The sequence below is a fragment of the Ochotona curzoniae genome, unplaced genomic scaffold (assembly GCF_017591425.1).
Source record: "Ochotona curzoniae isolate NIBS_2020 unplaced genomic scaffold, NIBS_Ocur_1.0 patch380, whole genome shotgun sequence".
Taxonomy (NCBI): Eukaryota; Metazoa; Chordata; class Mammalia; order Lagomorpha; family Ochotonidae; genus Ochotona; species Ochotona curzoniae.
The window spans coordinates 591,757-616,814 of NW_024466951.1; the positions used below are offsets into that span (position 1 = coordinate 591,757).

Consider the following 25,058-nt stretch of genomic DNA (forward strand, 5'->3'; position numbering starts at 1 on the left):
TCCCAGGTACATTAGCAGGGAGCTGGGTTGGAAGTGGAACATCAGAAACTTGAACCAATTCCTATATGGGATGCTGGTACCACAGGCTTAACCCACTACACCATAGTGCTGGCCTCAGTAGTATATGCTTTTTTTTTTTTTTTTTTTTTTTTTAAAGATCCATCCATTTTTACTGGAAAGTCAGATATTCAGAGAGGAGAGACAGAGAGAAAGATCTCCCATCCGATGCTTCACTCCCCAAGTAAGCGCAATGGCTGGTGCTATGCTAGTCTGAAACCAGGAGCCAGGAGCTTCCCCCAGGTCTCCCACATGGGTGCAGGATCCCAAGACCCTGGGCTGTCCTCGACTGCTTTCCCAGGCCTCAAGCATGGAGCTGGATGGGAAGTGGAGGCGCCAGCATCAGAACCAGCACCCATATGGGATCCTAGCGAGTCCAAGGCAAGGACCTCAGTTGCCAGGCCACGCCCCGGGCCCAGTAGTATATGCTTTTATAGAAAAATTGGAAACCATTAAACCAGTCATCTCAGAATATTATCATTCTTAATTTAATTGCATGGTGATAAATGCTACTATGATGAAAGTCTTTCTGCATGTGCATGTAGATGTTATTGCTGTGAGGGACAAATGAATGAAGTGAGTTTAGCCAGCTGGGTGGGGAGTCCTCAGTAAGCTGGGAAGCTTAGGCATCAGTAAAGTTCATTTGTGTTCCAGTCCTTCTGAAATAAAGTTGTGACATAAGCATATATTTGCATCCTGAACTTTCCAGCCTCTGCCATTAATGGTCATAAATCACGTGATTTGACTGGTAGTCTGTCATACTGACATCCTATGATGCTGCTCAAACCATTAGGCATAGATTGTTTTGAAGTTAGTAGTCTTTTTGTATACATCTTTGTACCTGCCTCTGAGTCTTTAGGCTGAATTCCTAGAAGTGGTTTTTAATGATCAGAGTGAATTTTTGAAAGTTTTTAACTGTGGTTGGTGTTTTACTGTGATCTTATTTTCTGCACTCTAACTTTTTCCTCTTGTCCACACAAGGAGAGGGCAGGCTGGGCCTGGGAGTGGGCTCTCCTGGGAGTGGGCTCTCCTGACTCCTAGCCCTAGGTCCAGAACCCTGGACTTGCGATCTCTCCCTTCCCTGATGTACTTCAGACGAGCTGTCTCTCTGGCTGAGACATTTCGGCCCATGCAGCCAGACTGGGCTGGGCTTGGCTGGGGGCAGGGTGGCCTCCGGGGAGGGATTGGTGAGCTCAGCCAGCCTGGAGCCGTGCCCAGTGAGCTCACTGCCTCCAGAAACCATGGCTGCCTTTCCCAGACCCCCACCGCCCAGCTTGGGCCTGTGGCTCAGAACACGCTGTTCTGCTGTACTACAGGAGACTCTGCCTGCTCAGCCGGCCTCCACGCTCTGATCTTGTTCTCCTCAGCCCTCCTTCCCCCACCCCTGCCAACATCTGGTTTGTTGAAGAAGCCTTAGAATTATCTGGAAGGAGCTAGGCCAGGCCCGGAGAGCAGTGTGTTGTTTTCAACTTCATGCATTCTTGCTCCCGAAGTAACAGTGTAGTGTGGCAGATTTTTTCTCTCCGGATTGTAAACTCTAGGGTCCTCCCTGCTGCTGTGAGGAAGAAAAGATTATAGCTTTTTGGTCCCTGAGTCCCCAGGCTTGGCTAGAAGTGAGTGCTTGAGCCCAAATTCATGAGAGTGGGTGGCATGGGTGCTGCTGCTCTTGGGAGAGACTGGGAAGGAATGGCCTTGGAATTGCTCTGTGAATTCTTAGCTCCTGGGCAGACTTGCTGTGCCTGAATCAGGATGGGGAGAGGGCCAGGCTCCCACCTGAAGTCCTGAGATTGTAGGAGTTATATCTCTGTGCAGCTAAGGTCTGGGGTCCCTGAAAAAGGCTCCTTGGGGGTCCTTGTATGGTCAGGAGCTCTCCGAGGCCCCAGGTTGTGGTCTTGAGCTCGTGGCCCGAGCCCCTCACAGATCTGAGCGGAGAGAGTAGCCTGCAGAGAGGAGCTCGAGGTAGTCTCTCATGGAGTGATGCCCAGCTGGTACATTCCCACCTAGTGCTTAGCTTGGCTGGATGAGTCCTCAGCCAGTAATCTGATGAGTAGGGTAGGACCGAATGCCTCCAGGACTGTCCTTGTCCTCTCTCACTGTGTGATGAAAACCGGTGGTCAGTAGTGAGTGAGCAGCTGGCTGCTGCGACTACCACTGTCCCTGAGAGGTGAGGAGCAGACTTCAACCTTGATCAAGGTTTTCCATGGGGTTTGTTTCCCCTAGTTGTCAGGTCCTCCCCAGAACCCCTATGCTCCTTCCAGATCACCTCTCTGCCCTCTGTGTCTATTACGTCTAGCCAGCACTGTGGACTCAAGACCCCAAGACTCCCAGATGTTAGCCAGTAGGGGTGGCGTTCTGTCTAGTTCCAGCACACAGGTGAAGGGTAGCAGAGAAGTCCCTATGGCTGGAACCATCATGGAGGACTTCTTGGAGGAAGGGGTAGAAGCCTTTGAGGGAAGGGGCTAGGAGATTTGATAGCCAGAGGCCTGGTAGCGGCTGCTGTCTGGTCCCAGGTGGAATTCTGCCCCTGAATCAAGGGTCACCTCTCGGTCCTGCTCTATTCCAAAGGTTTCATTGCCAACCTCTCAATGCAGCGGCAGTTCTTCCCCACTGAAGAGGATGAGACGGGGGCCGCCAAAGCCCTGATGAGACTGCAAGATACCTACAAGTTGGACCCGGCTACAATTTCCAGAGGGGAGCTTCCAGGTAATCTTCTCACAGGTTTTTCCTGCGCTGTATTTGTCTTTGCAATAACTAGGTGGGTTTGAGGCATACCCTCCTCTGGTTTCTTCCCACTTAGGTGGCAGTGTCCCCACTGGTGGTGATCTTCTCTTGGTCCCCAGTAGGTGCCAGTGGCAGCCTCCTGTAATGGCCGTCTTCCTCCGTGTGTTAGCCTCTGGTGCTGCTCTGGGGCTCCCCCACCTCCTCACCCGCCAGTCTGTGCCCTAGAGCACCACAAAGCTCTCCCACATTTCTTCCTGTTCTCTTGCAAGCCTTCCTCTGCATCCCAGGCTCTTGTGAGTCTCTGCTGTTGGTTCTTCCTGTTGGGGCTGCTGAGGGGAGTGATCCACACTCTTACCCCACTGACATGGTTCCTGTTTGCTCCTGAACCCAGAGCCTCTGGTCTCTTCCCTGGATCCTGCCTTGTGAGGTCATCAGCCGACCTGGGCAGTAACGCCAGTAGTTGAGTTTTGGCCATAACATTCTTCAGTTTTCAGCAGCTCACAACATATTGAATTGCCATGTTCTGCCTGATATTCTCCGCTCCTTAGAATTTTGGAGGGATCCTGGTCTCTATTGCCTGTGTTTTGGTCTATCTGGTTCGTCTATCAGCTAGTGTCTCTCTATCTTTTGAAACTGGCCACTTTTGCACTGACCATCCCAATGTCAGTATATAATAAGAACATGACTTGGGTTTGTGACCTGTTCCAAAACAGTAAACCCAGGGATTCAATAAGACCTCTTTAGACCATAGAAGCCATGTTATCTGGAGGCCCTAAAGGAGAAATAGCAGGGTACCCAGGGTGTAGGAAAGAAATAATTGCTGGCTGGGCAAGGCCCAGGGTCTTAGTATAGAAGAGTCTGAGTCAGCAGAAGGGGTATGGATTTGTTATTCTTGCCTTAGGCTTTGGACCAAACCAGGCAATGTATACAGAAAGAAGACAGTCCAGGGCACCTCACAAGGTCTGTCTGGGCTGTGGGTGTGAGCTAGGTTTATGGGAACCACACTCCTGCATTGAGCTTTCACGCTCAGTTAACAAACCTGTGAATGTCTGGGGATGAGGGGCAGAAGGGAGTCACTCTCCAGAACTTGGCCTCTGCCTCATAGTTTCCCTAAGCGGCTTCCCCAGAGGAGTGCAGCTGTTTCCATACTGTGTTTCCTGTCCACACCTGTCTCCTAAACTTCCAGCCAGTGTAGACAAATGTGTGTGGTGCATTCGCTGTATGGATATTCACAGACACCTAAGCTTTATGTGGCCTAACTCAAGTCTTTGTTTCTCCTTTGAACTCTCCTCTTTCCCTTCTCACCGCTTGCCTCAGCCAAAAGCACCTTTATTCACCTGTGTCCTAAGCCAGAGTGCAAGGCCTGTGGATTGTGCTACTCTGATGATTTCTGTGCTTGCCCCCTGACTCCAGCCTCACAGCCATTGCTTTCTCACTGAATTACTGAAATTCAAGACTGACATGTCTCCTACCTCCCACTTGCTCCCTAAGACTGTCTTCCATATGGCTCTCAGTATATGTATGTTTACATGAGTCCTGTTGTATTGGGCAGCTTTCATGACCAAACCCATACTTCTCCCACATGGGAGCTTTGAGGTCTTGCTGTCTCCCTGATCTGCTCACCCACTTCCCTCAGCATCCCAGCTTAGCTTGTTCATTGGTTCCAGATCAGCTGGGCAGCTTCATGTCTACTTGCCTGTCAGCACTCAGGCGTCAGAGTCTATGGAGTGGAGGTTCACGTTGGCTTCTGCAGGGGATGGTGTGGGAGCCATTTGTGCCATTCCTGGTGTCTGGAAGACATGTTGACGATAGCCACCACTGATTAGCATCCTGGGATCACAGGCAGCCTCGTCACACGTCATGTCACTGAATTCTTGGCATGAATTCTTTAACGTTGATGGTATTATCTCTACTTGCAGATAAGGGCACTGAGTTGCCAAGAGGCTAGGCAGCCTGTCATCACTCAGCTGGTGGGCCCATTGCGAGGCCCTACACAGACCCAGCTTTGTCCAGCTCCATAGGTCCAGCTCACTCCCTTCTGAGCCAGAGCAGCCCTGGAGAGGCCCTTTGAGACAGAAAGGAAGTCCCAGACCACCCCTAATTCCTGGACAACTTGTGTCTGTTCTCCTCAGCTTCACTTTGCATGTTGTTTCCTGAGTCACCAAGGGCAACCAGACCCTGGTCTTGATAGCAGCTGACCCCCTGCAGTGGGGAGTTTGGGCAGAGGCCCAGCTTCGGTTAGGCAGCTCTTTGCTGTCTGCCTTCTGTGGAGTCTGCTTACTTGCTATTCCCGGAGGGAATCGCACACACACATTGTCCTGCCTGAACTCAGTCGGCATCTCCCTGTAACTGTCATTCCTCTTTGGCACCTGCTTTCTGGTCACTCTCGAGTGCTTAGCCTTCAGCAGATGCTGTGCAGCTGTAAGACCTGGAGAACTGGTACTCACTAAGGGCCCTGTTGCCTGGGACCATGTAGCCTCAGCTCTTGGCCTCCCTCTACATTGTCAGATTACCACATCCCCCCACGGCTGTTCTCAGTGCTGTTGTTTTCTGGTGAGGTGTGCCCTGGAGCTCTGGGTTCAGCCACCTTCTCCCCTTTTTCAGGTTCTTCCAGAAGATGATTATTCTCTTCCATGGTTTTCACTACTGCCTACTTCTCTTTCTGATATTCAGCTCATATTCTGCGCTTTAGGTCCATATGGCCAGCTGCCCACCAGATATCTCCTCCTGTGTGGCTCACAATAGTTACACTCTCTTCAACAGCACTTCTGGCTTGGTATCTTTCTGAATTTTCCCATGAAGAAGGGACCTTCCCACTTACAAAGATGTGGATAAGGAGTTTGTGAGGCTAGGAAATTTGCTATGAACCCCAGCCTGGGGCAAGGCCATCCTGTCTGCTCACTACATCAAAAGTGTTTGTGGGGTCAAATAGCTCTGCAGCATTTCTGCTTGGATAATTCCTCCCTTCCGGTGGCCCAGGCTTTTCCTTGAAGGGAGAATCTGCTTCATCCCAGAGGCTCTAGAGCATGACCATCGACTTCTGTTGCCACAGGAACCAAATACCAGGCAATGCTGAGTGCGGATGACTGCTTCAGCATGGGCCGCTCAGCCTACAATGAAGGGGACTATTACCATACAGTGTTGTGGATGGAGCAGGCGCTGAAGCAGCTCGATGCTGGAGAGGAGGCCACCACAGCCAAGTCCCAGGTGCTGGACTACCTGAGCTATGCTGTCTTCCAGTTGGGTGACCTGCATCGTGCCCTGGAGCTCACCCGCCGCCTGCTGTCACTTGGTAAGGGAATTGCAGCGGAAGGAAAGATGGAGATGGGGAACTGGCAGAGGAACTGGACTCTACTGGCAACACTATCTTATCCTGCTCCTGGTACTGAGTCTGTTTGGCCTGTCAGCCAGTCAATAACTGACTAATGCTGATCCAGTTACCAGCTAGCTCCTTGACCACCTTCATCCTGGAGTTAGCCTGTGCTCTCTTAGGCGCATGGCAGCTCTGGCCCTGCTTGCTCCCATTTAAAAAGAAGAGACCTAGGACTCTGATGCCTCTGTCACCACACAGGATAGAATCTTCAATCGAGAGGAAAGCTGTACCTCAGACAGTCGGATGTGGACCTTTCAGAACCCAGTAGTCTGACAGTCAAACTTGCCATAGTATTGGTGCTTTGTGTCTGCTGCTATACCGAAGCAGGCCTAGGCACTGTGGCTTTAAGACTACATGCTCCACCTCTTACTGTTACCTGGAAACATGGGCATCTGGAGTTTCACAGCCCAGCATAGACTTTCTTGGGCTTCTGCAGTTCATGTGTTGTCAGCTAACCTAGGAGGGCAGGAGAAGGACATGCAGGAGAGTCCTGCAGGGATGATATGTGAAGAGAACTATGTGGCTTCTTCAAGAACCTTGGACGGACAGTCGGGACATCTAAATTCTTATGTTAAAGAGCCTTAATCTAAGTCATTTCACATCTTTGGGTCCTACTTTATTAACCCAGCAGAAGTGGCACAGAAATCCTGCCACTCGACACCTGCTTCATGGGATGATGTTGTTAGATTAGCCCTACCTGTGGTATTTTGTTTTGTCTAAGGATTCATTCACTTGAAAGGCAAAGTGACAGAGGAAAAGAAAGAAAAAAAATTTCCATCTGCTGGGTCACTTCCCAACTGGTCACAACAGATGGGCCAAGTTAAACCCAGGAGACAGTAACTCCATTTGAACCTCCTACATGGGTAACAGGGGCCCCAGCTATTGGGTCATATCTGTTTTTCCAAGAGCATTGCCAGGGAGCTGGATTGAAAATGGGACAGCTGGGACTCAAACTGGTACTCCAGCATCAAAAATGGTGACTTACCCTGCTGCATCAATGCCAACCCCACGTGGCTGTTCTGGCTGATGTCTCGTCCTGCCTTCCACATGTCCTGCTGTGGCCAGTGCATGTTGTAATCACCAATGATGGCTGCACCCTGGGGAGCAGCTGAAAATGGCACAGCCAATTTTCAGAAGGCAGGACCCTACCGCTTCCCTAGTCCTGAGTCCCCGAAGCCCTGGGTGGCAGCATAAGTTGCCCTGTCATCTCTGACCAGGGTGGGTAGGGGGAACTTCTGTTGCCTTTTGATTTCAGCTAGTACAGACTGGTCAGGTGCTGCAGAAGGCAGAATGGAGCGTGCAAGTGAGCTGCTGGAGAGTAACCGCTTACAGGGTAATTCCTCTAAATGACCTAACAGATGTTTGTGGTTTCCTTTTCCTTCTTGTTCTTTGCTTTTTCTAGATCCAAGCCATGAGCGAGCTGGAGGGAATCTGCGGTACTTTGAGCGGTTGTTGGAGGAACAAAGAGAAAAGTCTCTATTGAATCAGACAGAAGCTGTTGTTGTGACACAGGGAGGCATCTATGAGAGGCCTGTGGACTACCTGCCCGAGAGGGATGTGTACGAGAGCCTGTGTCGTGGAGAAGGCATCAAATTGGTGAGATGTGTGTGGGCTCCCAGTGCCAACCTGGGACTTGGCTGTGGCTGCGGGGAGGCAGATCTGGGGAGGATGTGCCTCTGTTCCTAGTTGCTTTTCTTAGCATCTGCTAAGGCTGATGTGTGGGTGTTCTCAGCAACGTGGGACAGGAGACTGTCTCTCCTGGTGCCCAGGCAGCAATTGGATCCTTTGAGTTACAGCTGAGCTCCCCTCCCTGCTCCAGCACGGTCAGCCTTTGCTTGGTGTGGAGTCATGGTGCATGTGGAGACACTGTTTCTCTGTAAGGCTACGGCGTGTGCTGGAGCTTGGTGCCCAGCACTGCCAGCCATTGAAAGCCTGAACTCCCAGCACCTACCCACAGAGGCTCGGGATACATTCGGCTCTCACCTGTTCCGTATTATGTCTGCTCAGCTCCCTCTGGCTCTTCCACCTGCCCCAGCCCGATCCCTGTGCACAGCATCAGGAACAGGGTGGCAGAAGGAGAGGGTGCTTTGTGTCATTCCATGCTGGTCCAGCAGAGGGACCTTCCTGGGCAGGGTGTGAGGGAACAGCTGCTGGCCATGGGAGCCGGGGCTGGGGCTGTGGTCAGGATTCACTCCGCTCAGGAGCCTCTGCTCTGTCCCCAGACCCCCCGGAGGCAGAAGAGGCTTTTCTGTAGGTACCACAATGGCAACCGGGCGCCAGAGCTACTCATCGCCCCCTTTAAGGAGGAGGACGAGTGGGACAGCCCCCACATCGTCAGGTACTACGATGTCATGTCTGACGAGGAGATCGAGAGGATCAAGGAGATCGCGAAACCCAAAGTAGGTGTCCTTGTGTCTGTGGGCTGCCAAAGGTCAGGCCCTCTCCCTCCTCCCTGGGGACCAAGGGGTTGTGCATTGGCCTTTCTCAGCATCCAGAAAGAGTATGTGACAGAGGCACTGAGAAGCCATAATCCCAGGCTGACCTGTGGACCCGGGGCCCAGTGAGAAGAGAAATCTGGGAGTCAGCATGGACAGGCAGGAGCTGCAGGAGAAGGTTGTACTGGGAACAGGCAGGCTGCAGGGGAGGGTGCTTCACCTGGCTAGAGGACTGGTGTGTGGGCCAGGGTGTAGGAAGCAAGCCGCGAAGGGACGCCGGGCCTGTGGAGCAGCTGTCGGACATAGCTGAGGAGGTGATGAGGTAGAGTTGAGTGTGAGGCTGTGCAGCATCGAGGCTTCTCTTCTAGGAGCGTGCTGGGCCCTCTCCTTGTACTCTGTTTATATTTGTAAAAGCACATTTGTTTACTTGAAAGGTAGAGTTACAGAGAGAGAGAGAAAGAAATCTTCCATCTGTTGGTTTACTCCCCAGGTAGCCATAGCATCTGGGGCTGGGCCGGACTGAAGGCAGGAACCTAGAATTCCATTTCAGTCTCCCACCTGGGTGGCAGGAATGCAGATTCTGGGCCATCTTCTGCTGCTTTCTCAGGCATATTAGCATTAGCAGGGAGCCGAATTGGAAGGGTATAGCTGAGGTTCAAACCAGCACCCATATGAGATGCTGGTGTCACGGACAGTAACTTTTCCCGTTATACTATAATACCTTCTCCTTTCCTTTTATTTGTTGAGGTTGTCCTTTTATTTCTTGCTTATTCCTAGGCAATTCTCATACTATGGCAACTTTACTTTGTTTCTTCATCATCATATTTAATTGACTGTTAGTTTGTTACAAGCTAAACTATTGATGTAAAAATATGCTTCATTATTAATAATGCTTACTGAGTTCTTAAATGCTCTGAGACTTTAACTTGTATTGTGACTGCCAAGTACATGGTGTTGCTGTTTTCTGTTTGCTATAGGAAGCAGATTTGTGTAGGTCACCCCCCAGTGATTGAACTCATTCCTTTTTTGGTTTTTAGCTGGTTTCCTTGGGTGATCTGGATAATGTTATCACCTGTAAATAAGTAAGATTCTATCCTGTCCTTCCTAATACTTTATAGTACCTTTACTTTCATTGTTGAACTACTCGTAACTTCTAGAGCATTCATGGTATGCATGCTAGTCTATTCCTGAGCTTCCTGAAATTTCCTCTGGTATTTGGTGCTTATTATACAACTGGCTGTTGTTTATGCATCATATTACAAAATTATTATTTTATTTCTAGTTCATAAAAGCTTTGCTCCCATCGGATGTCTTTCAAAGACCTGCTACTGTTTCCCCACCCTTCTCCCTATTGCTGAATGGTTGTAGCCAGTGGGGCCACGTGATGAGGCTCCTGCCCTTCACCTTAGAACAGACTTGGCTTGCAGCACTAGGGCATCCAGGGCTCTGAATCAGCTGTTGGGGTATCACTGTTGTGGCCAACGGGGTTTAGTCAGTAGTATAGAGAACGAGGACCAGGACCCTGCTTTCTGATCCCTGGCTCTGTTCCCAAGTCATCCAGGACAAAAATGTGTTCCCTTGTTTGCAAATGAGGGAGGCACATTCATGTCAGAATCTCCTGAGATTTCTTATCTATCTTTCAGTTCCAGTCAAGAGTGTTTCTCTCCCTGTGTGTGTATTGTGTGCGCATGCACATGAGTGAGTGGCAGAGTGGGAGAGGGAGCACTGGGAAACCTTGCCTTTGAATAGAAGCCATGTGTGAGTGAAACACTTCGGCCATCATAGTTGACCTCTGCTTTCTGGAGGCCATGACAGATGCTGTACTGGCTTTGAAGTGGAGCCAATGAGCTTAACTTGGCCTGTAGGGAATTCTGGGCAGCTGGCTTTGGGTCTCTAGCCTGCTTTCAAAATAGCCCTGTTTCTTCTGAGCATAGTACAGCTAGCCAGAATGTCTGTGTGGGTGCCCAGCAACACTGAGTCTTAGATAGTTGGGTAGGGTCTAGCCGTGCAACATTTGTTAAGTGGGATATGGGAGCAGACTGGCCTAAGCTGGCGTTCATGGATAGGAGCTCAAGGAAGCTGTCTGTCCTGGGTGTGCTGGCCATCTTGTCAGAATGTGTGGAAACAGTACAATGTCCAGGTGGGTTGCTCTCATCCTTTGAATGTCCTCTCATCTGTCTTTTTGTCTCCATCTCTCTGTACCCCCTGTCCTGGGCCATTGCCCTTTGCCCTGGTCTTCACTGCATCTTCCTTAATGGCCTCTGCACTGTGGACTTCCCGTAGTCACCCGTGCATGAGGTGTTCATGGATGCAGTGACTTCTGTCCCCTGCTTGCAGCCTTCCCCATTGCTCATTGCTCCCAGTTGTTTCCAGACTTCCCTGCTCATCTCTTTACCTTCTCAGCCTGGTGCCTTACCTCTTCCCGTAGCCTCTAATTCACATTCAGCAGATGCGTGTCATTGCTGGGCCTTTGCATCATGGCTCTGTCCCTGTAACTGTGTTGCTTCCTGACTTGGCTAACTCCTGCTTACCCTTTAGGTCTCAGTAGATGATCTTCTCTTCTAGGAAGTAGTCCTTGATCCTTTAGCTTAGCCTCCACAGGACATGGAGCTCACCTAGACTGTGTTGCAATTACCTGCCTACTTTTCTGCTTTCCCCATTTGGTGGATTTATGTAGGTACAGGGGCCAACTCAGTCACCAAGCCTTGTGGCAGGCACATTATTGGTACTCATCAGATATTTATTTAAATTCAAGGGAAGTGCTATTGCAGTGGGAATACTTGGGCTATGTGAGGTGTTTAGGATGGCCCGCATCTCTAGCACATGAACCCTTGCCCTGGGTGCTGGCTCTGAGTAACAGGTCCCTTGTGAGAGAATCCTTAAGTTTGTTTGTGAAAAGAGGGTGAGATATGTAAGGGTGTATACATATTCATGTGTGTACAATGGCAGATGTATTTGGGGAGCAAGGATGAGTGACTTCAGGATAACAGTTTTCTTATTTCAACTTGTACAGTACTCTCTTGATTTTATCTGATTTTATGAGATGCCAAAGAAGTGAAACTGCCTCTGTCTTTATTCCCCCCATCAGGGGGAGCCAGTGCGAGGAAATACTGCAGGAGGTGTTTGAAGCTTTTAGCAAAGGAGTTGGGAGGAGGTTCAGAGGAGGTGCAACTTCCGGAGTCAAGAGAAGAACATGAGGTTGAGGTGCAGGGGTGAGGGCACCTTCTGACTGTAGTGGGTGCAGCCAGCTAGGCTGCACTCAGACCAAGAGCTGTATGAGCCTGACAGCTGCATGGATGAACTGAACAGGCTCTGTAGGCACAGCTGCAAGTAGCACAAACTGAGCTAGAGGAGAGGCAGTGGCCAGGATCTGATACCAGAGTGGGAATGTCAGCCCTTGGATGTCTGGCCTGGTCTGCAGGATTGTGGTCCTTGGCTAGACCCAGTACCTGCAGAGCCTCTTTCTCCACTAGCATGGCTGGTACATCTGGTCCCAATACTCTCAAGGAAATGCTCCAAGCAAGAAAAGATCAATCTGCTTTCTCTTTCTACCTGCCAGCTCGCACGAGCCACTGTTCGTGATCCCAAGACAGGCGTGCTCACTGTTGCCAGCTACAGGGTTTCCAAAAGGTAAGCACAAAAGTGGTGTGGGGCAGGGGGCCAGGGATGACTGCTCAGTCTCCAACTCCAGCCTTTCCAGGGCCTACCCAGTGGAGGGTGGCATGGTTTGCCTTGACTGCTGCCACTTCCTCCCTGGCTTGTAACACCATGTGTGCCTGTTAAGCTGGCCTTAACTCCAGGGAGAGAGCACAAGACTTCAGCTTGCTCCCTCATCTTTTCTCTGTCCCCTTCTGTGGCTCAGCTCCTGGCTTGAGGAGGATGATGACCCTGTTGTGGCCCGAATAAATCGCCGGATGCAGCAAATCACAGGGCTGACAGTGAAGACTGCAGAGTTGCTGCAGGTACATGGACTTTGGGAAGGGGGGATTTCTGTCTTGATGGTCTCTTAAGGTGTCTAGGACTGGCCCTGCGGAGGTTTGCCTAATAAACTGACTTTATCAAGCTAGGACTCAAGTTGTGAGATGAATTAATCATGCTCACCAGCAGGGAGTACTCAAGCTGGGAGCTGGGGATTGATGGCAGGCACAACTGGCTCATTGGCGTTGTCCGGATGGTGGAAGCTGAATTATTCCAGGGCCACCTTTGAAAGAGCTAAAAAAATGTCTTCAGAGGTCATGGTTCTGTGTCATTATCAAGTGCAATTTGAGATAACAGTGTTGAGCAATATGCTGCTGGGACTGGTGAGCACCTGGACCCAGTAACTATAAAGTTGGACTGCTATTATTGGAGTCCCCAGGCTGCTCTTGGAGTACCCTGGCTTCCTGTGTTTATTTAAAAAATGATTGAGAGGAAACACGGTAGGTTTGGCGTAAAATTTCATACTAACATTTCCTTTCAAGTCTTAAGTTTGAATCAGCACTGGCTTATGCTTCCTTCCAGTCATCAGAAATTTGGGGTTATATGATAAAATCAATGACCTGAGACACACTTGGAAAAAGTCTTTATGTTGTCTGTTAGATCTCTCTGTGTACGTAAAGGTAGCAACCTTTAGCTTTGGCATTTGGGGCTTGTCAACCATGTCTTACTAGAATATTGATGGAAGATCATTTGGAGAAGATTCTTTGAGCTTTCCCTTGGAAACCTCTAAGCAAATCAGCCAGCACTCGGTGTTTTTTCTTTTGCTGCAGCGACTATTGGAAAGCCAGTCTTGAAGGTCATTATAGATTTGTGTGATGTCCACCAGTTTTCAAAAGAACAGGATTATTACCTTGCAAGTGGTCCTGCAAATGTTTCATGCAATTTGTGTTTTTTCAGCTCAACCTAGCTTAGTATTCTCTAGTTCCTGAATAAGTTCTGTAACAAGTATATGGACAGAAGACTCACTGTATCTGCCACTTACCTTATGTGTGGGAACCACCATTCCACAAGTGATAGGAGCTCTTAATGTACCAGATATATCCCTGTTAGCATTATCTTGGTTCATATTTTGTTAAAACAAAGTTTATTTGGTGTTTGTTTTGTTTTGCTTGACCAGCCTGGCTCACTCCCCAATTTTGGCTCTCATGCTCACCAGCAGGAACTGCAGCCCAGCAGGGGAGTGCCCATAGTTCCCTACCAGACCCACTCCCAGCCCTAGATCTTGCACATTCTAGATGGTACTCTGGTCTAGCCCACCCAGGCACATCCCCCAGCCCCAGCTTTTGCATGTGCCATTGGGCAGTGGGTGATGCTACTTAGCGCAGCTTAGGTCTCCCGTATGCGTGGGTTCCTTGGCCTGACCTAAACATGTCCTGTAGTTCCCCACTCTAAACCACCCCACTTCAGCTCTCTCACCTAAGTGTGAGTGCAATGGCCTGATCTGTGAAATCCCCAGAAGTCATTTCTCCCCTGCCAAACATGCCCTCAGCTGCTCCCTCTCCAGCACGTCCCCAGACCCTCTTCCCCAGACAGTTTGGAGCTCCTTCACCTTGGGGCTGGGGTGAAGTGTCCAGTTCTGGTGTTCCTTGCTCTCCCTTTCTCTCTCTTTTTGAATAAGCAAAATAGGCAACTATGTGGGCAGACTTGTATAGTTAACACAAACTTGGCATTAACCAGGCCCAGAATGCCTGCCAGCTATTGGCTGCTTTTCTCTCAGCAGTGTAACACTTGCTTAGGTAGAAGGCAACCTAGAGAGTGGCTTACAGCTGAGGTCTTTATGAGATCTTTACTTTGTATCGAACCTTTTCTCATTCAGCTGAATTAGACTCTGATATTCTGCTAACAAGTTTTTCATGGAGGCATTTTCAATGTTTGATAGGTGCGAGGCTGTCATGGTTCAAGTCTGAATGCAAAGCCAGACTCAAGTTTGGCATGCTGAAGTTGTACAGCAATTCTTGGGCATCTGGCAGTGGTTGCCTGTAATCTGCACCTTCACCTGGCTGCAGCCGTGCTCTCTGCAGTGGATCACTGGCAGAACTGGGATGTGTGTGCCCACTCAGTTTGCCTCAGACAGCAGTGGACAGTGGCAGAGGTGACAGGAGCAGTGCCAGTCACAATGACTCCAAAATCAATGTTTCCAAAGCTCCTCTGTGTGGAGTTTGTCATTGGCTTTTCTCTAGGTCACCTTCCCATTGTCTTCCAACAACACAGCCCAGGCGAGGACTGGACCCAGGAAGGGTTCCCTGTGTTGCAATCTGAGTATCCTCAAGGGGCTGGACCTTCTCCATAGTGGCCATCTGTAGCTTCACCAGTCATGTTCTGTTTGGGAAACCACATCTGTGCTAAGCCCTCCTCTTGGGTACAGCTGTAGATAAGGTTGCAATGTTTGTTTTGCCTATGCCAGTACAGCTGCCTGTACCTTAGAGATGGCTTTTGGGGGTCCCTAGAGGTGCCATATCTGGAGATGTGTGCTGTTCCAGGGCTGATTGTTTTTGCTGACAAGGTTCTTGCTGTTATTTTCCACCAGGTTGCGAATTATGGAATGGGAGGACAGTATGAGCCACACTTCGACTTCTCTAGGGTAAGCCCCAATCACAGGTACAAGACACCAACTCATGGGAGCACCTCCACATCTATAACCAGGCCCCCTTCCTGTCCATTTCACCTGGGCAAAGTCTCTGTTGTTGGTGAAGCTAAATCTGGAACCATCGGCCTATGGAATCCAGCAGAACTGGCCGATTCCCTTGCTTGAACTCTGCCATCTCTGTCCTGATTTTTTTTTTTTCACATTTAAAAATATTTTATTTTGTTTTATGATACAGTTCTATAGGCTTTGGGGCTACCCACACTCCCCCACGGTCCCTCCCCCAACCATTGATTTCCCTTCTAGTTTTACAATGGGTGTCCTTCATGAACAGTCGTAAGTCCATCATGCTGTTATGGAGGTGTTTCCCGACAATGTATCTGCACTGGTTCTAAAGCAAAAAACTCTTAATAGGAGTTTGTGAAGATTATTCTTACCTCATTCCTTCCCCTGACCCCGAATCTCCCAGCATCCTGGCCACCTCCCTTCACAGCCTTGGCCCTCATCCCCTGCTGTGTTGTAGCAAGCACATTTATTACCTTGCCTTATACTTTTCTGGCCTCAGTTCTGTGGGTGGTGGGTGAAGTCAGTTGCAAACTTGGGTGAAAGTTGTTGTTTATTGCAGCGACCTTTTGACAGCGGACTCAAAACGGAGGGGAATAGGTTAGCGACATTTCTTAACTATGTAAGTATTGAGTCCAGGCCCACCTGTTCACTCTTCACTTAATTTTATAGAACAATGAACGAGATGCTTTCAAGCGTTTAGGGACTGGGAATCGTGTGGCCACATTCTTAAACTACGTGAGTATGATGTATGCAGCTGATGGGCCCTGAGGAGATACTGGTCCATTCTCCTGCCCCCTGTCCCGAGTCAGGGCTGACCCCACCAGCCACTGGAAAAATGAAGAGACCATTGTTTAGTTTCCAGGTCCTTCTGGTCCATGCATCTTTGTGGCTAGAGTTGAGAGCTGGCTTTCATTCTCAAATGTATGGTTCAGACCCCTGCCAGGACTTTTATATCCCTGGCTCTGTTTTTTATTTTATCAGGTTATTATTATTTTTTTTTTAGATTATGGTAAAATACACATAAAATAAAACATACCATTATAACCATCTTAAGAATGCAGGTCAGTGGTATTAAATACTTCGTAATGTACAACCCTTACCACCATGTGGCTCTAAAACTCTTTTTGCCTTGTAAAACTGAAACTCGACACCCATAGAACACTAATTCCAGATTCACCTCCCTTAGTCCTTGAAAACCACCATTCCGTTTTCTGTCTCTTACAATTCTGACTGCTCATGTGACATAACCCGCTCTAGGAATGTCTGTCTGTCTGTGGCTGGCTGATTTCACTTGGCATAAAGCCCTTTAAGTTCATCCACACTGCACTGTATTCTTGCTCCTTTCCAGTAAGCCCAGTGCTGATCTGGATTTTTGGGGTGGGTATCCCGGAAGGTTCCTTTCTTGGGAGCACAACAAGTAGGGAGCTGTGAGGTGCTCTTAGCTGGACTTGATGGGCTGCTTCCCACCTGCTGCCTTCACTCCATCCAGAGACACAGTTTCTTCTCCCCTTAGCTTAGTTCCAACGAGGTGCAGAGGCTAGTGAATAACCTAAAGGCTAAAGCTCATATTCATTCTTTCCTTTAAAGTTTTTAACTGTATGTGTGTATGTATGCATGCGCACAGCCAGGAGAAGGACTGTGCTGTGGTCATGCTGATGAAAAGGACATCTGTGGTTTCTCTCATGGTGCTTGAGGTCTAATATAGGGACTTAATATAGAGACCATTGTTTAGTCACCATGGTGACAGTGCTGTGGAGAAGTAGCTGAGGCTGGGGATCAGAGAAGGCCTCCCTCCACTGGGAAGTAACATGCCGGGTGAGGCATGAAAGTAGGGTGGAAATTAGCTGTTGTAATGTGGTTTTTGGCAGAGAAGAGAAAGTATTGGCCTAGAAGAGAAAAAGAGCTTAGGATATTGGAAAAATAGAAACAGACGGGCATGTCTGGAGAGAGAAGCAAATGAGACTGAGAAGGCCTTGGGGTCCTAGAAGAGTCTGGGGTCAACTCCCAGGGTGCTGGGAAGGCAGCAGGGGTTTTCTTCTTGCTCATTTACTGTATGTCTGTTGGGCGTTCTTCAGTTAGTCTGGTATGTATCCTATAGAAATATTCTCGTTCTAGTTTTGTTTATGCTGTTGGCAAAGACGTGAAGTAAGTGAACCAGATGAGCAAGAAGTGCTTTGGCTGTGTGTCAAGGCATGTGCTGTGGGTGGGAATATACCTGTGGGCCCCTGCTCTTGAGTCTCATGGCATGGAGACTGTCCCGGTGACCCATACACGTAGGTAGGGCTGATCATAGAGCAGAGCCTCCAGACAGCACCGCACGTGCTCAGAGCAGGGTGATCCGCACACTTCGTCACATCCTTTGTGATTGAGTTGGCCTGAGAGCCTTGAATAGAGGGGCCAAGTTCTGTGCCTTGTGTTCCCAGATGAGTGATGTAGAAGCTGGTGGTGCCACCGTCTTCCCTGATCTGGGGGCTGCAATTTGGCCTAAGAAGGTAAGTTCTAATTCTTGGGGGTTTTACGCTGAAGCCGTGCTTAGATGTTGTCCCCCAGTCCCTTTCTGTGGCGGGCTTACCTATCACTGTGGAATGCCTTAGCTCCTTCCAAATCTGAGTTCTGACTTTGTGGCCTTACAATCTCTGTGGAGTCAGGGAGGGAGAGGGAAGTCCCTTCTGGAGCAGGCGATCCTCTTAGGGAAATTGTTCTCTTGTCAGAATTCCAGAGGCACATCCCCCAGTATGAAGGAAAGTGAGGGTTCTGGCTTGAGCTTGGGTCCCAGATCTCGGTCTCTGAGAGTTTTTCCTGACAAGGCTGTATGTTTCCCAGGGCACATCTGTATTCTGGTACAATCTTTTACGGAGTGGGGAAGGTGACTACCGAACAAGACATGCTGCCTGCCCTGTGCTTGTGGGCTGCAAGTGGGGTGAGTGGCTTATAGGGGTACTGTTGGCTTTGGTGTGCTCATTGTGGTCTTTGATTGTCTGCTTTAGAAACTGAGCTGGGAGACAGCAACTGCCACATTTTTAAAAAGTTTTTCCTGCCAACTGGTAGGTGGTACCATCTGGTCATGTTGCTAACTACTCAGCTGATCTTATGCCAGGAGAGCTGGTTTGGAACACTCCGAGAGCTGCCCAGAGAGGGAAGATCCCTGGGGAAGAACAGGCACCCACCCACTGTTGGTCCAGGATGGTTCTCCAGAGAAACAGGCTCTAACATGGGCTAGCACCAGGAATGGGAAGAGAGTCCCAGAAAAACAAGACCTACTGGAACAAGGCACGGGCTCAAAGTGAGCTGCTGTCATTGTCACATGAAAAATGGGAGGCCTTTGTAAAAGGGGCCAGGAAGATGGAGCTGGGATCAAATCATGGAGACTGATGTTTGATTCCTGTCTTGGGAGCAATGGTCATGAGCCATGGAAAAGCTTGAACTGGGACATGAAAGGAACGATCGCAAAGATGATTTTGTAGCCCTGTTAGGGAGTTTGAGGGATAGGTTTACAGAACGTTTGGAATGAGGGAAAAAGAGAAGGAAGTAGTTGCTGACTTCAGGGGAAAAACTGCAAGAAAGGAAATGTAAAGTATAATCTATTATGTGGCTCAGGATGATGTCAAACTTTCAAATCTTAATTTTAAAGCTTGTGGTGTAATGATATTTGAAAGATAGGTGGGGAGAAATATGCATTTATAGGTAGAAGAAAATAAGTTCAAAATTGGAAATCATGAAATAATCCTGGAAGCATGTTATTTAGAAAGCGAAAGTTAAATGCCAAAAGAAATAGTGGAAGTTGACTGTCCCCTGCAAATGGGATTGAATATTGGAGAGAATGGTTTAAGAGATTACTGTTTATTATTTTAAAATTGTAGATAGTTTGATTTGTTCAACTAAGTTTACTGTGAAAAACTATATGACTTAAGTAGTACGTTAAAATTATTCCTACTCATTATGAGGAAGACTGTTTGAGGAGCAGAATGCTGATCCCTGATATTGGAGACAAAGCTTAGATAATGCAGTGCTGGTACTAGCTCTGCTGCTCTTGGGCCCACAGCCCATAGATTGGACATGCTGGCCCTCCACTATGCTAGCAGGCTTTCTCACTCCTCTCAGTTTTCCCAGCCACCTCCCAGTAACAGAGATTTCGTAAGGTACCTGACACATACCAAGCCAGTTCCCACTTGATGACATTCCCACCCTTCTCCCACTTCCTGGAACCCGTGTTGGTATGTTAGCTGTGTTGGTATGTCCAGCTTCTCTCATATAACTTGTGTTCAGCTTCCTATTCAAGCCCTGAGTGCTCTTCTTCCCTCACATGGTTTGATGTCCCATTGGCTCTGTTTCCATGACAACCTTCATATACATATCTTGGGTCACTGGCATGTGTCTTCCTCAATAGTGCACGAGCAACTTGAGGTCTGAGACCATGTCTTCCTGGAGACTGAGTCCCAGGATACTGTGCAGGAATAATCGTGAAATAACCTTTGGCTACTGAACTTAGGAGTAGGATGATAATATACTTGCTTTGTGTTCACAGTCTCCAACAAGTGGTTCCATGAACGAGGACAGGAGTTCTTGAGACCTTGCGGATCTACAGAAGTTGACTGACGTGCTTTTCTGCCCTGCCCTTCCTGGCCCCACAGCCCATTTGAACTCCAAGTTCAGTGAGACACCTTCATATGTTCCAGATCCTGTCAGGCGGGTCTTTGGAAGAGTGAACATTTGTCTGGAGTCAGGAGTGTGGAAGAGTATGCTGGGATGGGTCCTGGTGTCCTGGTCCCCAGCTTCTGTGGTCAGCCTGTACCACCCCTGGCCCCGAGTGTAGGGTCAGAGTGGCTGCAGCAGTCACTGTCTAGCGCCAAGCAAGGTGCCTTTGTACCTCAGCTGTTCTAGGTGTGAGATATTTCAGTGAACCAAAGTTCTGATACCTTGTTTACATGTTTGTTATTATGACATTTCTATCAGTTGTGGCTTTAACAGGAAAAAATAATAATAAATTATCCCTGCAAAAGCCTTAAAGAGCCTTATTTGTTGTGTTATTCTTTTTTGATGGGGAGCTTTTACCAAGCCTGTCATTTTGTATGCTTTGCCTTTGTGTAGGTAGACTCTGGATAATAAATTAGTGGCAGAAGCCTGGCTTTGAGGTCTAGATCTGGTTTTACCACATGTGTTTTCTCCAAGCTTTGGTGTGTTTTGTTTGTTTTGTTTTGTTTTTCTAAAAAGAATAAATCATCTCTCCTTGACTCCTAAGAACAAAAAGATATATATTCATGATTGTGATGCTGTTATAATCTGAACATCCTTAACATTTAAAAATACATGAGAATACTTCAAAAAGTTTATAAAAATAGAATGTAAAGATAAGCATGCCTCGTGGTCTTTTGATTCATGGTTAAGATGTCACTTGGAAATAGAACCCATATTAGAGTGCTTGGGTTCAAATCTTAGTCTTTGCTTGTCATTTCAGCTTTTTGCTAATGCAAACCCTGGGAGGAGGCAGCAGTTGACAGCTCAGGTAATTAGATACCTGCTACTGATGGTTCCTGGTGCATATAAACATACTTTTTTTTTTAACATTTATTTATTTTTATTGGAAAGGCAAATTTACAAGAGATGGAGAGAGATCTTTCAACCATCGATTTACTCCCCAAATGACTACAATGGCCGAGGCTGAGCCGATCTGAAGCCAGGACTCAGGAGCTTCTTCTGGCTCTCCCATGCAGGTGCAGGGTCCCAAGACTTAGGGCCATCCTCTACTACTTTCCCAGACCACCCGTAGGGGACTGGATGGGAAGTGGAGCAGCTGGGACAGAGTATTCCAGTGCTTTGCAAAGGGAGGATTAGCCAATTAAGCCATCATGCTGGGCCCTAAATATAAATTTCTTTAGGGTATATATGAAGTACTTTCTCTTCTCTTTCTCTGTAATTCTGGCTTTCAGGTAAAATTTTTAAAATCTTTTGAAAAAGTTTTAAAAGATGTTTATTTTGGTGCAAAGAAATTTGAAATCCATGAGTGTGAGAAAGATTTTAAAATGCCATGGGAAATACATTTTCTGATTAAAAGTATACATTGTTTTCAAAATTTCTTGTACTAGAATCTGCATTGTGGCTCAGTGGATTAAGCTGCCGCTTGTAATGACAGCACCAGTTGAGTGCTGATTTCAGTCCTGCCTTCTTCACTCCCAACCCAACACCCTGCTATATGACTGGGAAAGCAGTAAAAGATACTTAGAACCCTGCTATCCATGTGGGAAACCCAGTTGGAGTTCTGGGCTCCTGGTTTTGGTTTGGCACAGCCATGGCCTTTGTGGCCATTTGGAGAATTAATCAGAGGTAGCAGTGTCTCTCTGTGTGCCTTTCAAATAAATAAATCTTTAAAACTTTTTTCTTATACCAAAATAAGATTTCATTTTTTTGTATTAATGTTTTTGAGATACCTGTTGATAGTAGTTGTGTGCTTTAAAGAATGCAAAGAGGAGCAAAATCTCCTGTCACTGTTGCCTGCGTTGGGGAATAGAGCGTTTCTAATCAGTTCCCCAGCAGTCCTGATGAGCCCTTCCAATGCCTGCGTGGTAAACACTGGCCAGTGGTCTGTGGCAGTAATTTTTGTGCTTGTCTTACAGTTTTAATACCTATGACTAGATCTCTCAAAAAGTAATTATCTTAATTTTGTCTAATGATGAATTTCCTACAAATGGAATCAGACTATTTTTGGATGTTTGGCTTTTTTCCCCCCAAGATTCACATTCTGTAACAGTAGTTTGTTTTAAGTTTTGTTGTTCGTTCAGTTTTGTTGATGTGCTATAGGACTGTGACATAACACAATTGATAGGCTATGGACAGACATTCAATTTGGCTTTAGTGTCTTGTAAATTATGAATAATGCTGCCTTAGCCATTTTTATGGATGACTCAAGGGCACATAAGCATGCATTCATGGTAGGGGTAATATTAAGAAGCAGAAATATCCATCACAAGAGGTTTAGTAATATTCAAGCTCCCCAACTAGACTGCTGCTCCTGGTCTCCAGTCTCAGGGAACATCATATAGATGTAATCTGGTTGTGGAAACTGGGCCACCTTGGTTGCTGATTCCTGTGCAAAGATGAAGAACATCCCAAGATGTGCATGAAAGAAAACAGCTGCCTCCTCCAATCCAACAAGAAGACTTCAAGTACCTCTTTGAAGGGTGGAAAGAAAAGAGTCTAGGGCCCCACGTGGTAGCCTAGCAGCTAAAGTCTTTGCCTTAAATGTGCCAGGATCCCAAATGGGCGCCAGTTCTAATATTGGCAGCCCCACTTCCCATCCAGCTCCATCCGGCTTCGGAAAGCAGTCGAGGATGGCTCAAAGGCTTGGGACCCTGCACCTGCATGTGGGAGACCTGGAAGAGGCTCCTGGCTCCTGGTTTTGGATTGGTTCAGCCTCAGCCACTGTGGCTGTTTGGGGAGTGATTCATCGGACACAAGATCTTCCTCTCTGTCTCTCCTCCTCTCTGTATATCTGACTTTCCAATGAAAATAAATATATATTTTTTTAAAGTTGAACAATGTTTCAGGTCATGTTCTATGGCAAGTTTGTTATGTTTTATACGATAGTGCCAAAAACTCAGAGCCATCAATGTAACATGAGGAACACAGTCAGCCGCCAAATAGAAAGTCAGCTGGTCAGCGAAAAGGATCCACTAGGTGGAGGGTCAGACTCAGGACAGCTAAGCAACAAGCTTAGGGCCACAAGGTAGAAGTCATAGCAACCATTCTCTCAATCACACCCAGGCCAAATCTAGAAACCAGGGACTTTATTCTGGTCTCCCACATGAGTGGTAAGGCTCCAAGTACTTGGGCCTTCTTATGCTACTGTCCCAGGTACATTAGCGGGAAGTTAGATCAGAAACATAGGTCCAGGACTCAAAACTGGTGCTCCCATATGGATTGCCACATTGCAAATGGTAACTTAACCTGTTGCATCACAATACTGGCCCCAGCTCTCTTGATAATGGGACTTCTACTCTAACAATTTTTCCAAGCTTTTTCTTTATTGCAGATGCTTTTCATATCTTATTTAAAACGTTTTGCTGTATCCCAAGATCAGGAAGATGTCTCCTGTTTTCTAAAAGCAATGCAGTAGATAATATGAAGTGTAAGGGTCTATATTTAAATATTTTTTGCACATTTTGTAAGATCAGATAGGCTTATGCTATCTGTAAGTAATCAATAACTACTAAATCCCAGACTTAATATGTGCAAATGGTTTTCGTCTGAGAAAGTACTGGTTGTAGAGTAGCTGCTATCTCTCTGCAGCCATATCTAATCTCCCTCTAGTGGCTTCTGTCAGTAGAGCCTAGAAGGAAGTAAGCTGGTAAGGAAATCTGGGAAATGTAGTTTACGGAGTCATGGCTCTGTAAGAGTTGAAAATGGGGCCCGGCGCGGTGGCGCAGTGGTTAAAGTCCTCGCCTTGCACGCCCGGGATCCCATATGGGCGCCGGTTCTATCCCGGCAGCCCCGCTTCCCTTCCAGCTCCCTGCCTGTGGCCCGGGAAAGCAGTGGAGGATCCGGAAGAGGCTCCCGGCTTCGGATTGGCATAGCATCGGCCGTTGCGCTCACTTGGGGAGTGAATCATTGGACGGAAGATCTTCCTTTCTGTCTCTCCTCTCTGTATGTCTGCCTTTCCAATCAAAAAAAATAATAATAAAAAAAATCTTTTTTAAAAAAAGTCGAAAATGGATGAGCTTCAGCTGAGAACAGAAAATGAGGGGCATATATTTAAAGATTTATTTATTTATCAGAAAGGCAGATTTATGGAGAGACAGAAAGATCTTCGTTTGCTGGTTCACTTCCCAGGTGGCCACAATAGCTGGAGCTGAATTAATCTGAAGCCAGGAGCTTCTTCCAGGTCTCCAACCTGGGTACAGGGTCCCAAGGCCACAAGAGGGAGCTGGATGGGAAATGGGGGCAGCCAGGACATGAAATGGCACCCAATGGGATGCCGGTGAGTGCAAGCAAGGAAGTTAGCCACTAGGCTACTGTGCCAGCCCTTCCCCCTTTTTAAAAGATTCCTGCTTAAGGATTTCTGAGCTTCTTGAATATTTACAGTTGAAAAAGTATTAAACCATTTTCTTGTTTAGTATTGTCTGTGCTCCTTCTGAAACTGATTAAATGTAAGTCCATATAATGCTCTCTTTCTTGTCTTTTAACCCATCTTCCATATTTTTTATACCTATGTTGTATTCAGCTGACTTGTAATTCACTAATTCTATTACTATATACATCTAGGACATTTTCCTTAAGGAATTTAAAGATGAGATACAGGGTTTTTTGTTGTTGGGGTGTTTTTTTCGGAGGGGCTTATATATATGGCTTGTATCATGTATATATATATAATACTTTTGTTTTATGACACAGTTTAATAGGCACTGGGATTTCCCATTCCCCTCTCCAAGCTCCCTCCCCTCCCCACTGATTTTCCCCCTAGTTTTACAATGGGTATCTTTCATGAACATTCATAAGTCCATTGAAGTGTCTCCTGACAATGTAGGCATGGACCATGTCAGAGGGTCCAGCATCCTGCTGTCAGGACATCTTCAGCCATTTCACTGGGAGTCCATCCTTGTTCTGTATGCTTAGGGGCATACTGCTCTCCACATTTGAACTATGAGTTTCCTCTACACTTCCATGATGCGTCCCCTTAAACACAAGAGCCAGTATACACAATCTACAATGGGGAGAAAAATAGTAAACTTTCATCAACATGAAGTTAATGAACATGCAACAAAAATACCAATGCGTCGCTAGAGTGGTGAAAAAGAATATCAAGAACCTTCATGTAGGAATAGATGCCAGCTTGTGACCCATGTGGTGCTAA

The 25,058-nt window shown here is 47.5% G+C and overlaps 1 protein-coding gene across 1 annotated transcript in view; it reads left to right on the top strand.

Moving 5' to 3' along the window:
• Positions 1–20,207, top strand: part of LOC121167519 (prolyl 4-hydroxylase subunit alpha-2) — a 31,066-nt gene extending 10,859 nt beyond the window's left edge. Inside the window, exons 5-15 of the mRNA XM_040996975.1 lie at positions 2,623–2,760; positions 5,831–6,070; positions 7,554–7,747; positions 8,374–8,550; positions 12,146–12,216; positions 12,449–12,548; positions 15,092–15,145; positions 15,884–15,949; positions 17,638–17,706; positions 18,038–18,134; positions 19,740–20,207. Coding sequence (XP_040852909.1) covers positions 2,623–2,760; positions 5,831–6,070; positions 7,554–7,747; positions 8,374–8,550; positions 12,146–12,216; positions 12,449–12,548; positions 15,092–15,145; positions 15,884–15,949; positions 17,638–17,706; positions 18,038–18,134; positions 19,740–19,810 — 1,277 coding nt within the window. The 3' untranslated portion in view covers positions 19,811–20,207. The remainder of the gene's footprint in view (positions 1–2,622; positions 2,761–5,830; positions 6,071–7,553; positions 7,748–8,373; positions 8,551–12,145; positions 12,217–12,448; positions 12,549–15,091; positions 15,146–15,883; positions 15,950–17,637; positions 17,707–18,037; positions 18,135–19,739) is intronic.
• Positions 20,208–25,058: the final 4,851 nt, after the last annotated feature.